The following is a 15,772-nucleotide window of genomic DNA, read 5'->3' on the forward strand; positions in this document are numbered from 1 at the left end:
ACGCGAGTAATAAACAGGTTTTAAACAAACACAATTCAAATTTATTTGACACAAATAAATAAATGAAAAGAAAATTTAATGGCCATCTTTGAGCAGGAATTTACACAAGAAAAAAGCTTGATGTCATGAGGACAAAGGTACTATTTCAATATTAGCTAGTTTCTGCTGCACACTAATCAGCATGTTTGCCTCACACTTGAAAGATTCTGGGTCCAAATATTCAGACCTTTTTCTGTGTGGAGTTGACCTTTCTCCCTGTGCATGCGTGTATTTGATCCAGATTCTTCCTCCCATGGATGGATTGATGATTACTAGTTTCATTAAGGGAGGAGCAAAGATGTACAGTAGATATCTATCATCAATTCTTTTGTTATTTCTGGAAAGGGCAGATGAGTTGACTCTATCTGACATTGCCTGAAACACGCCACACATCTAGTCAATCAATTAGATAAAAGCATGGACTTTGGGGGGGGAGGGTCAGTAAGATTACAGCATCATATTAATTATTGATTATGAGCATCCTTTACAACTCAAGAAAAAGGCAATTCACTATCACAGCAGGATCGTTCATCGCATACTTTCAATGCAAACACTAAGAGCCAAAGAAGCAGGAGGCTGCACGAAAGTGCATTAATCTGTTGTGATGGAAAAACTAACTCAATCCCAAAGGAATTGTGCATCCTTGAGGGGATGAAATGCTACTTCTTCTTAAGATTGGTTTTCTGGGCAGAGTCTAGAAGAATGTTCTGTTGGAGAAGACAAAATAAATGTACTGTTTACTTAAAGGGAATACGAGCACATTGAGAAAATATTTTGTCCCGTAAACGATGTGCAACACATCAATCTAACACACATGCAGCGGAGTTGTACAAGCAAATAATAATCCACTTGAAATTGCAGCCCAAAACATTTCTTTGTATTTTTAATTTTAAGTGCAACTAAACTTTTGAAAACGAAACCAGTGTGTGTGAGTGCAGAACTCCCCCACTCGGTCACTTAAGTGACAAGGCATGCTAGAACATGTCAGTCCCGAGGAACAATATCAATCTGAACAAGAAGTCTTGGTCTGCTTTATGAATGTCCATGACCTCAGGGCTCAGGACAATACCACACAGGCCACACATGTTTATATAAAGCACGCAGGGTCTGCAGATATACAATAGGATGGGTCCGTGATCACATTAGTTGTGTCTTCACCATATTGCTATCTAGAGCACAACGAATAAAGAGATATCGCCTTGAGCCTCCTTTCTTTCGTTCTTTGACTGAAAAAGAAAAATTCGATTGTGCATTCTCACTGCTGCCAGTTTCACCAATGTGGCAAGAGAGCGCACTAAAATAGTAGTTTTGTTCCTCCCGATTGACAGTCACATGAGCTTAATTGGGGCGGGGCAATGCCACAGACAACATCAACATCCACTCTGCTGTGCAGAAGAGGAGGTTTGAAAGCAGATGGAGTTACCGGGTTGCGGGTTAGGGCTGAAGCAGGTAGCCGTGCCTGTACAGTGTTGCACTGCCTTCAAACACCTTTCTGTTCACACTGGGACTGACTGATGCTGCTTTTGGGCTGCACAAACATGTGCAAACACACAGACATAAACCGCATCATCATATTCTATGCCCGATCTATGTACGTTAGATTATTGATACTACAGTATAATACAGATACTGCATGTATTCCAATACGACAATACTACACAGTTAGAATGGATGTAAAAAGGGAATACTTACACTTCATCTTCATAATGTTTTGGGGGCGATACTGCAATCACAACATCGATCCAGTCCTGAAAGTGACAAGATGGCTGTCATGAGCTGTGTTTTGTTTCTTGGCTTTATTTGTATTAGTTTTAATTTTGTTTCACGTATTTCCATGATTTCCCTGCGTCTAGTTGAATAGGTGGTAGTAATGTGTACCGTATTACAAAGTAGGAGCTGACTGCTAAGGAAATTTTATTTTGTGGTGTCACATTGGTCCTAACCTGGCCCTAATGCAAGTGGAATGTAAAGGAAAAAACACATTCCAATGTGCCGGATCTGAACAAACTGTAAATGTAATGGCTTCCACTTTGACCCATATTCCATTACCCCATGTTTGTGTTAAGTTTGTAACAATAATGTTGTTGGTATATCTGCTGGCCAAGTATTCACGTTTGGAGGAGGAGGAACACAGGAAGACATTGAAGCAAACGATACAGTACCCCGCCACTATTCCAAGCTCGTGCCAGAGAGTTTTGTCCGTCACTCAGTGGGGCATCTAGTAGGATCTTCCCATTAACAGCCATAAGTTCATCACCTGGGACAATGCCACCTACAAATGCACGCGACAGACATTTTAGCTACCGAATATCAGTTCACAGTAATTGTGCATGCACATTGGGGGTCAAATGTGTTGCAGTATACCAATAAAATGCAATGAAACTTCAAACTGTTTATATAACCATTCTTAATGATCATCACGACTGCATAACACTCAATGTTTTAACAAATTCATTTTATGTTGCCAAAACATACATCAATCTACATTTTAATTATTCACAGCAATTCAACTGGACGAGTCAAATTAAATACTGAAAAGTGTTTAGAAATAGATAAAAAGCAAATAGCACTCAAAAGGGCACTATGCACTCTATTGAACACTGTGAATGTACTAACCGTGCTTGTCTGCAGCCCCTCCCTCATACACAGACGACACCACTAATTTCCCTAAAGGTGAGTCAGCGCCCCCCTCCAGGGCCAAATCAAGCTGTCCCACCTTAAAAGCAGGAAACAGAAGCATCAGTCATGCTCCCTTCATTTAGTCACAAGGCAAACACTATCTTATTAAGGATATATTTATTGATTGATTTATTATTTGTTTGTTGGTTCATTTGTTTACTTTATAAGGATTTATCTGAAGTAAGTACCTTTCTGATACGCAGCAATCTCACGTCTCGTCCTGCGATCTGGTCCGATGAGAACTTGTTTTGCAGAGAGGAAGATAATTGAAGAGGAAGAAAAAGCACAGCAAAACACACAAGTGCAATAATAAGCAAATACAGATATCCAAGATCAAGAGGAACTATGTCCTCATTGTTTGGCCGCACTCAGTGTTAATTTAGTAGGCTTTAAACATCAATTATAATATTACAAACCTTGCTAATTGCCAGCCCTTCTAAGGGCACACACAGTATAGATCAGTGGTTCTTAACCTTGTTGGAGGTACTGAGCCCCATTAGTTTCATATGCGCATTCACCGAACCCCTCTTTAGTGAGAAATATTTATTTTTTTTCAAATTCAAGACAGATGTTTTTTACTGGTGCACAAAAGGAGCTGTGCATGAAATCACCTTGTTCAAAGAACAAAACCAACACAATGCATGAACTCACAAGAAATTACCTGCAATTCAGTGTGACTTCTGTTGCCTTTGTGAGACCAGTTCAAATATGCGTCATCACGAATTTACACAATAAACCCTAACCCTAACATTAGTTTAAAACCCTAACCCTAATTTGAACCCCTAGTTTGAAACCCTAACCCAAGTATGAAACCCTCGTTTGAGACCCTAAACCTAGTTTTAAACCCAACTTTGAAACCCTAACCCTAGCTTTGAAACCCTAGTTTGAAACCCTAACCCTAGTTTGAAACCCCTGAGATCAACTTACCGAACCCCTAGGGTTCGATCGAACCCAGGTTAAGAACCACTGGTATAGATATACCAACTTAGTCTTTAATCAATGGAACATGCAAGCACAGGGAGCCCATGCAAACTCCATACACACGGATCAGTCAAACCCACAACTTCAGAATTGTGAGGCAGACGATTAATCGAACCATTATTCCACCATGCTTGCTGTTATCACTACATACTATATAAATTATCACTTAAAATATAACGTGATCACGCTAAGACATACAATACCATAGAGTGGGGATCGAAGTCTTCCTCGTACTTCTGAAAGCCCTGGAAGAACATTGATATGCATTACATCCAGCATATGTATTAATATGTAAATTAACTAAGAGGCTACAAAGCAACAAGAAATGTGAATGCTTGCGGTCACATTTCCTTTGACAACCATCTTAATTTTATTCCAAGTCCAACAAAGCTCTCAGAGATAGAACAGATGATCCATTTTACTACTCCCACTCATTACCCTACATATTAATTATATAAAGGTTATTTCCCTGCTCTTGGAGAGATATTAGGAAGTGAAAAGTGATGTAATGAAAGTGTAACTAATGAAAAGAAAAACAACCGTCCTCTCTTGTTGGGATTCTGAAAAGAGTGCGCAATCACTTCTGGACTGATTACAACCACTGTAGTCACCAGAGTGGCACAAAATTACCAGGGTGCATTATTTCCGAATGACAAGCACTCTCACAATTTGCCAAGTAACAGAGGAAGGCGAAGAGGTAATAGAAATGCTTACAATGAGACCCATCTGTTGAGAAGTCATTAAATTGACCACTTGGAAATAGCACAGAGTTCTATAGGGTACAAGAATTACTTAATGACTAGAGAGTTTTTAAAAACTGCAAATTTAACGGTCACATTCTAACAACCAGTGTAATCTAACTGTGGGAAACCTCTTATGCAGACAGACTCCAAAGTACTGCCAGTAATTCTTAAAACTATTAAAGGTAGCCAGACCACAGGAGAATTGAAAAAAGATACAATCTTATCATCTACAACAACGGACTTGAATGCTCGGTTAGAAGCAATAGAGGAACACTTTAAGACAGAAAAGAGAGAAGGTTATTTATGACCGAAGCTTAAATTACTTGTGGTTTGTTGTTTGATTTAAAAGATGAGTTGAAAGGCACCATTCGTTTCAACATTTCTGCAGGCTGAAACACAAGATCACACAAAAATTATCTTTTAAAAAAATGCCTATGCCCTATTATCCTTCCCAGATAATTGGTTGCAGGATAGAGAAGTCAATCACAAGAATGACATTTTACCATTGTCAAGCTACTTATAGGATTGTTTATTTTCCTACTTGATCATTATTAGTATTTGTAGTTGTAGGAGTAGTTTGGTACATCTCAGTTTTTGTGTCTGCTTTGAGAATCTGCATTGGTGCCTCTTGTTGATGACAACGGATGTTTCCCATATAGTGGCTACAATGTGTAAAAGACTTAATATAGATAAGAAAATGAACTCTAATGTGCAAAATGAATACTTTATGAGCCTGGTAAGGTGAATCACATGAGTCACAGCATACCAGCCCATCGGAACGAACAGCGGGTCTGAGCAGGTCTGGTCGGTGGGTCTGCGACTGAGGCAGCATGACGGGCTTCGACACGACGGGGACTGGAGGACGCCGCTGGTTCGGAGGACTAGGTGCTAGTTGATATCAGAATATTGCCAATGTATTTCATAATGTTTCAAATTATGGCATTGATGAGTATGAGACGTGTCATTTAATAGAGTAACTCACCAAGGAAGGCGTGGAAATGCGACTGGCATGCGAAGTATTTCTCATAACCTGAACCACAGTAAAATGCAATGAAACGTTGCTGCACTATGTAGGTACATAGAAACGTCTCTGAGTCTGCACGCACACTTCTTAAATCGATAAAGAGTCAAACCATAACATTAAAAATACTTCTTTGCGAAAATCCAATTTTCTTTCACGCCTTGCAACAGGCCACAAAATGACAAAAACAATATCCAATCACTGCACACTACATGCACATCATAACAAAATCACTACCAAATAAAACAGCTAACAACATCTTCCAGAAATTTCCTGAGGCAAAAGGCAAATCTACAACGAGACAAATTATGTCATGCCGTTGCCAGACAACCCAATTAAGGAGCAAAACATGCATCCATGAACACACGCTTACGTGAGAACCTCTAACCTTGGGACTAGAAGGGTAAGACACTTCACTGGTGTTGGATGAGTAGATGCCCCCTCTCGGGAGGTAGCCACCTGTCTCCCACTCACTTCTACGCTCGGGTGGACTTGAGGGCTGAGGCAGGTTGTGATGCTGGCGGTATCCACTGAGGCCGCCTACTCTTTCTTTAGACTGTTGTGGTGGCGGAGGAGGTGGAGGGGGCGGGGGTGGAGGTGGAGGAGGGGGTGGCGGTGGGGTAGGTGTCGGGGAGGGTTGAGGTGATGAAGGCGGGCGGGTTGATTGAGGGGGGTAATGGGAGGAAGCTGGGTGAGGGCCTTGAGTCGGGTGAGGTCTGCGTCCACCGTTGGGTGGAGACGGTGGTCGACGCTGTGGAGCTACTTTAGAAGATGCATAGTTGGGGATGGTGGGGTTTAATTTGGGTGAAGGCGGTGGGAGAGGCAAAGGAGGGGGAGGCTGGCTAATAATTGGAGAGGTGGGGGCTAGTCTCTTTAGGGGCCCCTTCAGACTCTTGTCCACGTGATCCAAGTTAATGTCATCCAGGTCAGTCGTGGCTAAGTGCAGACCGCCGGGGAAAAGCTTCACCTTGGGCTCCGAAGTAGGTGAAAGTGGTGGTGACAGCTTAAGAGTTAAAACAGAAATACTCTATTGTGTAATACTGTTTAGGAAGACATAGTTATGTCTAACAATGAGAAAGAACTGCATGTGTAATTCAATCCCATTTCCTGTTCCAACCAAATTACTTTCACTTACTAGTGGTCATTTAAAAAAAATGCATTCATTCGTCACTTCAAACAATTTGAGCCTAAGCTATTGCCTTGAGAATGTGAAAATATTACAAATATTTGTTATGAAGTAAAGATCCACACACAGAGAGGGAAAAAAAAAAAGCATTTCACTTGGTACCTCTGGTGACTCGTTCTCCACACAAGAAATTTGTTCCAAGCGAGTCTGACAAAGACACTCTACCCAGTGTTGGACTTTCTCAGACTCCTCTAGGTCTTCCCTCTCTGTTTCTGAAACCTGCCATACATTGTAATTCAATCCCACAGTATGAATGCCAGACACAAATTCACAGTTCAATTATTTAAGAATAAAAAAAAATTAAAAAACATACATTGCTGCACGAGAGCAAGAACGGCAAATTCAGTTTGGCTGTGTTTTGTACCTCCTGAACCAGCCGATTTATCTTCAACTGCTTCTCCTTTTCATACATCTCTTCTTTTTCCTTGGCCAATTTCAGCTCAAACTCCATCTCCTTTTTGTTTTTTCGCTGCTCCTGCAGCGTGTCTGTGTTGGACACTTTTTTCTTTTTCTTCTTTTCTCCTTTCTGCAGTGCCATTGTAAATGTTTATAAATGTAAACCCGCAAAAAAACGTCTGTCACTGCAAACTCCATGGCAAGACATGCCCACACTTTAAATCATCTTAAGCGCTCTATTACAACATAGCACCAAAACCAAAACTGGAAGTCAGCAATACCTTGCGGAATGAAGGAAGCTTCCCCTCATATCGGTAAAACCAGCCAAATGCTATGGAGATGAAACAATAGCTCGGCATTAACTGGTAAAAATTAATTGCAAGCGTCAAAACAGATGATTTCCTGTATAAAATTACTAATAAATCACATTCTCACTCTGCAAAAATCAGAAAGGAAAGAGAACCATGGAAAGTGTCCATGGATTTACAGCAACCAAAACAAATAGGTTCACACAAGTGAAAGTAAACCTACATTTACTTTCAACCTATCTATTTCTTTGTTGTGCTCAATTAGGAATGTAGTGTACAAAGTATAAGATTATCAGGATAATAAGTAATATAGTGAAAATGATTATCAAGCTTGGACTACTCAAGGTGCGTTATTTTGAAAAAATGACATGACAAGATGCGGGTCTTGACCATGCACGTTGTCATGTTTTTTTTCTGGTCAGATTCAGCAGAAATGCAGAGTGGCATTTGAGACTTGGTTGTCAGAGGAAATCTAGCCCAAGGTGTTTTTTTTAAATATATGTAGGCATCCACATTCTACTTCTCCACACTCACTGGTTCATCCTGCTCATCCTCCTTTGCCTCATCTGTGAATGAGCTGGCTTCATCATCTTATGGGGAGTTGATGAAAAGCAGCACAGCACACAGCAGTCATAGAAAAAGACCACACAGTGACATCTACATGCTGAATGCTCAAGGTGAAAAACGAAGGTGAAATTTTCATGCAGCAGCAGAAAATGTTGACCCAACAAGGGGGCTTACGAGAACTTTTGGCCTTCGGAGACGGAGTGGTTTGAATCTCGGGTGGGTTGGGTGACGCACTCCTCTGAATCGGAGGTGCCTGAGGCCGCTCGGTACCATAGTCTTCTTCCCACTCTCTGTGTTGTTTCTTCTCCACAGCTTCAATCCTGAAGAGGATGACAATAGAAGAGAGCATCATTAAATATACAGATGTTACGTGTTGTCTCAAACTACGGAAATACAACTGATTACCTCTCCATCTCCTGCTTGTAGCGATGCTCTTCCTCTGCAGCCTTCTGTGAGATCTCCATTTTCCTTCTGGCGAAAAAGTTTAAAGCCATCATTGTCTAACTAGCTACGCAACATACTTGATCACAGAGGTAATTATACTGTTTAATAGCACTTTATTCAATGTGTTAGCCTTCCATATTAATCTGTATCTAATTTCTGGATGTTAAGTGCCATCACAAGACACAAGACAAACATAAAATGTAGTAAATCTTACATAAATTGAGATATACTGTAACTAAGCAATTGTTTCATATATGGGTTGATTCAGGAGATGGTCTGTTTGCCATTCATTTATATATCAGAATTAATTATAAATAATGTCAATTCAGGTAACCTTTTTATTTTGCCCATTTTTGGAAATTTCCATTAAAATAGAAGAATGTGAAAAAATAGTTCTCCAGGCATTGCTTGTAAGTATAAAACATCAATGACTTTGAATGTTTTCATCATGCAAATACTTAATGATTGAAATATCACGTTTTTGCTAGTTTTTTTTTTTCAATTTCATTCCCATTGTGCCATGAAGACAAATTCATTGTTGACCAATGGACTGCAGCGTATCAAACCACCAGCTACTGTATTAATATGGCTGGTACGCCAATGGAGAGGTGCATCAGAGAAATAATATAGTGAAGCTAATATAGTGGATAGAAATTTTAAAGTCCTAATCTGAGAGTTTCCAATTTTTTTTTTTAATTTTGGTCCTTTTTATTTATGCGGCGTTCAAATTTGATCCAAAGTAAATCAAACCAGCGAGAATCTATCTATCTATAACCATCATATGACAACAATTGAGTTTGTTTTAGCTATACCTAAATTTCTGTGTACAAAAACAAACATTAGAAAAGAACAAACAACACACATGCATTTACTGCTCTTGTTCACAATAAGCACAAAGCATAATTCGTCAATGAGGACAAAAACATTATTTCAATACTGTGAATACTAATGCTTTGTGTCAAATAATTTAAGCACGTTCCATTTTCTTTTAGGGGTAAAATAACCGTCTCACTATTATAGTCATTAAACCTTCAAGAACTCACTGTCTCTCCATCTCCTGCTGCTCTTTGAGGATCTTGTTAGTCTCCAGGGCTACCTTCTTCTGATGCATGAGGTCCTGCCTCTCCCGTTCCCTGCGTGCTTCCACTGCCAAACGCTCCTCGTCCGTCATAAACAACTCGCTGCCCTAAGAAATCGGCAACAGCCAGAGAACAAATTGTGTGAGCCAGTCAACCTCCTGGACTGTGAAGTCAATTTCACATTTCATCTGAGAGCCTCACTGACAGCCCATGACAGGAAATCTACATCTATGAAAACAGTAATGAAAAATAAACATATTCGGAAATGGTTTGCCTATCTGGTTCAAAGACAAGGTTTGAATTTCGAGTGGAATATCACATGAATGGCTTTTGCCTATTATACCAGGTAATTATTCTCCCACTTCCACAAGGCGTGATTCATGGGTTAATTTTGGAATTTAGACTAGCTGTGATTGTGAGTGAGAATTGTTGTTTGTCTAATTGTGCTCTGAGATTGATTAGCAACCAGTCCAAGGTGAATCATTCACACGCAGCTCACCCAAATGAGGATAAGCATGGATGGATGGATTTTGGACAGGCGGGCAGACGAATGGATGATGAATGAATGAATTTCAATAATTCATTTAAGAACATTTTGCATACGGTATGTAAAATGGGAAAATACAGACACAAATGCATTAGACAGGCACTATAAATAAGACCGTGTCGCTTGACGTTTATTACACATTTGTTTTCAACAACCCTGATGTAAACAAAACCATAAAAGACATGATTGATGGTAAACGTTGAGAGATCGGGGGAAGGCTAAATGATATAGCCATAAAAGTGCAGGAATGTTGAGCCAGCCCAGGGATGCATATCAGAAACTTGCACTATCTGTATCCACATCCATCATTAGAGGGAAATTCACTTAAAATAAATCAAGCATGTGATTTCCAGTATGCCTGTGCTTTAAGAATCTACATACAATAAAAAATCCAAATGCTATAACACAATGTTAGAATTTACTTACAGCTCCTGTCAGAACAGTAATAGTCAGGCTCCTGCTGCTTTTGAGGACTCTCACGGCCTTGGAAAGTAAAAACATACAGAATGACAAACAAATAAGTTGCATCACTTTTACAGGTACAATACATGCGCATGACTCAAATAATGTTGTGTGAAGTAAATCCTGCTGATTGTATCTTCCCTGGGGCCATCAATTCACACTCCCAGAGTACAGTCGAATACAATAAGTACATGCTGTGATGGTAACCCATTTTGACTAAATCAATATGAACACTGGTGCTTCAGGAACAAAATCAAGGAATTGTATCAAAAGGGAAATGATAGGACTGCAAGGTCAAACCCAAGAAGCCATTATGAGAAGTGTTTTATGTGTTTACCTCTTTATGGTCCACATTGGTGAAGTCCACCCCATTCACCTCCACGATCTGGTCTCCAATCTATAGTTTGTGCATAAATTTAAGAAGACTTGCAGCTCACAGCAGGAAGCCACACAGATTCTTTGGATTTGCTGAGAACTCACCTGAAGTCCGACCTCCGCAGATAGCGAGCCCGGTTTGACGTTGCTGATGTAGATGCCAGGTTTCTGTGTGGGACCACTGGAGATGCTGATGCCCATACCTTTGGTACCCACGAGGCTTAGGAAGACCTTCTTCTCCTTGATCTCCTTCCCTCCAATCGATGCCAAACCAGCAACACTGCTTTTTTTCTCCTGGGTTGGACATCATGCAAAAACAATACTCTACCGTGTATTGAATCATTACTGGAGTTTGATATTACGTAATATCTTTGTTGGCTAGTATAATACTCCAGCTACACACAAAGAGCTGCAGTGAATGAAAGTCTTTTATGACACCTTACTGATTTTCACTCACCCCAGATTCTGACACAAATTGATCAGCAAACTGCCACTTGACGGCTTCATCTGATGAGCTAAAAACAGAAGATAGTGATCACGTCTCACTTGCAGAGCAACAGAATCTCAAAAAAAGAAAATTACAACAGATAATGTACCTTTTTACAGGAATCATCCCCACATCTGCAAAATATTTTTTTTAAAATACATAAATGATGCCACTGCTGTTAGACACCACACACTTCAATCTCAATCCGTACTGTAGTATATGATTTACGCACGTCTGACTTTGAGCGATACAATCTTCTTGGTCTTAATAAGACTGATGACTTCCTCATGGATACAGGAAGAGATGGAGTACCCGTTGATGCGAACAATTTCATCACCCACCTCGAGTACCAATACAGAATGGAATAGCATGAATAATACATTCAAAATATCCTGAAATAGTTAGTAGCAAAGCAATTTAAATGCAGATTCAAGTCTTTGTAAAGATTTAGTGACGCCTTCATACGCTACCTTACATCTTCACTCAAATTAAATCAACACCCTCCAGCTTGGTGATAATTTTGCTTAACCACGGCTACGATTTGGACATCCCAAATGATTATAAGGTTAGACTGCACACTGAATTTAATGAGTATGTAAGTAATGTGGCTCATTACTTCAGAACACATTGGATGGCTCAATTGTTTTGGTATTTACATTCTTATAGTATCATCTCCTAAGAGACGCAACTCAATACAAATACTAACAAGGAGAAACTCATTTGAATATCAGAAATGAGCAATTGGATTGCTGTTTGGTACTCCTTAGTGAGAAATAAATTCTACCCCAATTCTGCTCTAAAATTAGTGATGTTTTGTTGCGCTGTATTTAATACCAAAAACAAAGTTGTTTGCTCAATAATCAAAGGACCTACTACCCTCTAGTGGACAAAAGTATTATGAGACCATATTAAAATAAAATACTGTCTTGATTTTCTTTATGCAACAGGTACAAAGGCTGGTACAACTGATACATGTTGTCAGTACTGCATGGTATGCATTTCTAAATACAATTTAAACAATAAATGTGTATAGTAAGTCCTTGCACTGTACTATGGAAACATAAGGCAAGATTAGTATACACAAACCTGAAGACCAACGTTACCAGCCTGACCATCTTTGACAATTTGTGATATGTAGAGACCACAGCCAAACTCGAGCCCTCCTCGGACGCTCAGACCAAGTCCATCACGATTTGTCCGATCTAACCGCACCTCTTTCAGCTTCCTGAACCCATCATAGGTGGGACAACACCAGAATGAATGTGTCATGAAAAGAAATGTTATAGACTTGACATGATTTAAACTGCAGCTGAGAAATTGTACACACCTAGACCTTTTGGGGGTTAGCAAGTCGTACTCCACCTGGTGCTTGAGTGGGATGAGCGGTCGGATAACGTCAAACAGGGGCAAACGCTTTGGTTCATTGATGACTAATTTCAAGTCCCCGACAAGCACTGGCAAATCCATGGACCTGCAACACAGCAAAATGAAAAGCTTCTGAATAAAACTCATTCTGCTTCATTTAATTAGACGTGAGGAGAGACGTGGGTAGCACTATTGCCACAATTACCTTGAATAACTAACTAGGTTACTTTCTTGATTACTTGCTTTTAAACAAAAATTGGTTACTTGACTGATTACTTTTTTTAAAATAACTAAGTTTGATTACAACGTAGTTAAATGGTTACTTTCATCCAATATTGATCATCCTGCTTAACATACAGTTTTGCCTCTTAATTGGAAGTGAATTTGGAACAGTGACGCTTGAGAATTAAGTTTGTTTTTAGAAATAAATAAATAAAGACAACCTTTTTGACTTAGCATTTTTACTTAAAAAATGTAACAGAAAATCCACCCCAACACGCTGAAGGAGTACACTGGCCTAACAGAAACAAGTTGTCTTTCTTTGATAAACCTCCGATAACAAATGCAAAAGTAACAATTGCACTGTTGTTTATTTTTTTTCTATAAGAATGGATTAATATATTATCTATAAGTTTAGTTCCAAAGTTTTGGTCAACAATGGTATCATTTGCACATAAATGTTTTTTTGTTTTTCCTCTCCTCCCACCAGAACATTAACTAAAGCAGCAAAGCAAACACAAACACACAAATCGTCCTCCTTTGAATTATTCATTCATTGGTGCCATTTTATAATTGCTTGGAAGGTGAACATGGGCCTTTTGTGAAGAACTGGCCAGGCTTGTCAGGGTACAGTGGAAACTGATAAGCAGCTTAAGCCAAGGGAACACAGGTACAAAGATGATTGAAACCTAGACCTGCACCCCACCCCACAGCACACGGAAACTATGTTGCTATCAGACACCCTAAAAGACATCATATAAACTTTAATAGTTGGAATATTAGAAAATAATGAACAAAGAAATAAAACAACTAAAATGCTGTAAATGGGCTATAGGGGTTGTTTAGTAACGTTTTACTTTCAAAGGATACCCTCTATTTAAATAAAACCAACATTTATAATCCCATTGATATTGATCAATTGGGAAAAAAAACAATGGAAAGCCCCAAGACCAAAGTACTTACTGGTGATACATGCGTAGGACATCATACAAGTAGTCTTTCTCCGCTTCATTTTCAATCAGCAACTCCACCTGCAAGACAGTGAAAACATTCCCAACATCTGCATGGGGTGAACCATGTTGCAAAAGTTGTACAAACCTTATGACGACTCAGCTGTTGCAGGATGGTTTTTAAGAAGCGCTTTGGCCACTCGCAAATGTAACACATTGTCCTTGTTTACAACTCAGTCTAATCTTAAACCTACATTTTCTTGCAAGATCAAGATTCGGCTAACATTCTCACTTTGTCTAAAAAGTGTTTTGATCAAGGTGAGTCTTCTGTACTGAAGGAAGCTTTTCGGACTGCCTGTCCCTTCCCATCAAACCACAGCAAGTGAATAATAGCAGTACAGTAGAGGAGGCTACAGGAGGAAGGTCTGGAGTGTCATCTTACATCTCAGGCACAAGGGTAAACATTCACACTCTGAAGTCATTTACACACAACTTTAAAAGGGCAAAAAATATATAATAATAACTCAATCAGGTGGCTGTAGATCAATTAATGATTGGAATAAAGCTTAGCCTGAGACAGACACTATCGTGACAATTATGCGTCACTGGATCTACATGCCATTTATGACAGCCATAAATGTCTTTCTCCACTCCTGCCTGAACAGACTTTGACACCATAAACCAATAACATAAAGGATCTCTGGTCAGCCACAGAGCCATTTTGAAAAGTGTCATGTGCGCTTAGTCGGTTCCTATAATAATTTATGACTTGTTCCACAGATCTCAACCTTCCGAACAAATGTGCATTTAATACTCACACAATTATACACATGCCAGACAACTAAACTGGAACCAAGAAAAACACTGAGACAGCCCAACACAGCAATGAACAAAGCCTGATTGTGTCCTGTTCAGTCTCTAATTAAACCCTGAAATTCCTCATTTATTCCGGATCAGCTGCTCATCTCTGGCACATCTACATTTATTCAATTCTGGTTTGCCCTTTATCAGAAGCCTCTGTGTGTCTGAGTGCAGCCCAGATGGTTGTATGGAGATACACTGAGCTTGAAAACACCCTGGCCGTATCACGTTCCCTTCCTCTGTTGCCAGTTACCTTTTGAAAAACTACTTCTGTAATGCAGAGAAAACAAAAAAAAGCTTGCTAATAAGCTTACATTTTAGACGTATGACAACATCATGCAAAGCATAAGGGAGCAGTAATTAGATAGACAGAATAAAATGAGTTCACGGTAGTAGTGCAATTAGGTCTAAATTATACTGAGAATTATGGATACAATATCCACAAAAAACACAATTATATGTATGTTTACGCCTACTTTCTAACCCCACAATCCCCCGGATGCTTCGTGTTTGAGATGCCAATAAAGATGATCTGCATATTCATTTTCAACTTTCGGTAGGACAGGTAGACTTTTGATGAATGACATCTTGTAGCGCGTGATCACAATTAAACATGTTTCATGCCTTACCTTGTGCCTGAATTCACGAGCAACTTTGCGCTCCATTATAAGCAAACAAAAACGAGCAAGTTTAAGCCTACGCAGTGACGTGAGATCCCTATGAAGGTGACGTTTGAGCCGTCAGCCCAGGCAATTATATAAAGGTTCTTTTACTGCAGTCTAACTTCCGGGAAAGATTTCACAATTAAGGCTTTATTAAAGCGAGAACATTATTGACATGGAAGTAAAATAAAATAAAATAAAGTTGTCATTGCTTTCTAGTTAAATATCCTATATTATACGAGGTAAATCATATATATGCATGGTTGCATGTATCCATGAAAACTCAACAATAAATATTTTCTTTTGAATAAAAAAATCGAATCCGTATCATTCCAATTTTAGTAATCTACTTTTATTTCTCTGTAAAATAAAGCACGCCATCATCCTTAACATTTGAACCG

General features: G+C 39.3%; 1 protein-coding gene across 2 annotated transcripts; it reads right to left on the reverse strand.

The window, feature by feature from the left end:
• Positions 1-59: 59 nt before the first annotated feature.
• Positions 60-15,479, reverse strand: ush1c (Usher syndrome 1C). 2 transcript variants are annotated; one of them, XM_037254262.1, is made up of 25 exons: positions 15,339-15,479; positions 13,862-13,929; positions 12,642-12,785; positions 12,401-12,539; positions 11,547-11,655; positions 11,424-11,448; positions 11,285-11,342; positions 10,933-11,121; positions 10,790-10,849; positions 10,417-10,473; positions 9,408-9,550; positions 8,326-8,391; positions 8,095-8,240; positions 7,327-7,376; positions 7,014-7,175; positions 6,752-6,868; positions 5,852-6,466; positions 5,425-5,472; positions 3,903-3,944; positions 2,907-2,960; positions 2,656-2,755; positions 2,202-2,311; positions 1,732-1,787; positions 1,463-1,567; positions 60-746 (listed from the first exon to the last, which is right to left on the reverse strand). In XM_037254262.1, the coding sequence occupies exons 1-24, from the start codon at positions 15,372-15,374 to the stop codon at positions 1,474-1,476; spliced, it is 2,688 nt and encodes an 895-aa protein (XP_037110157.1). In that variant the 5' UTR covers positions 15,375-15,479; the 3' UTR covers positions 60-746; positions 1,463-1,473. The 2 variants fall into 2 exon arrangements, with proteins under 2 accessions (XP_037110157.1, XP_037110158.1); XM_037254263.1 differs by lacking the exons at positions 5,425-5,472; positions 5,852-6,466; positions 6,752-6,868; positions 7,014-7,175; positions 7,327-7,376 and adding an exon at positions 7,888-7,943.
• Positions 15,480-15,772: the final 293 nt, after the last annotated feature.

Source organism: Syngnathus acus, chromosome 6 (genome assembly GCF_901709675.1).
Source record: "Syngnathus acus chromosome 6, fSynAcu1.2, whole genome shotgun sequence".
NCBI lineage: Eukaryota > Metazoa > Chordata > Actinopteri > Syngnathiformes > Syngnathidae > Syngnathus > Syngnathus acus.

What these genes read in the sequence shown, in the direction of transcription:
- ush1c (XM_037254262.1), bottom strand. Translation starts at nt 15,374, where the DNA reads ATGGAGCGCAAAGTTGCTCGTGAATTCAGGCACAAG. An exon ending in GGGATGATTCCTGTAAAAAG is followed by an intron (nt 11,343 to 11,423) that starts GTACATTATCTG and finishes TTCTGTTTTTAG; the next exon opens with CTCATCAGATGAAGCCGTCA. An exon ending in AATTTGTGTCAGAATCTGGG is followed by an intron (nt 11,122 to 11,284) that starts GTGAGTGAAAAT and finishes TGTCCAACCCAG; the next exon opens with GAGAAAAAAAGCAGTGTTGC.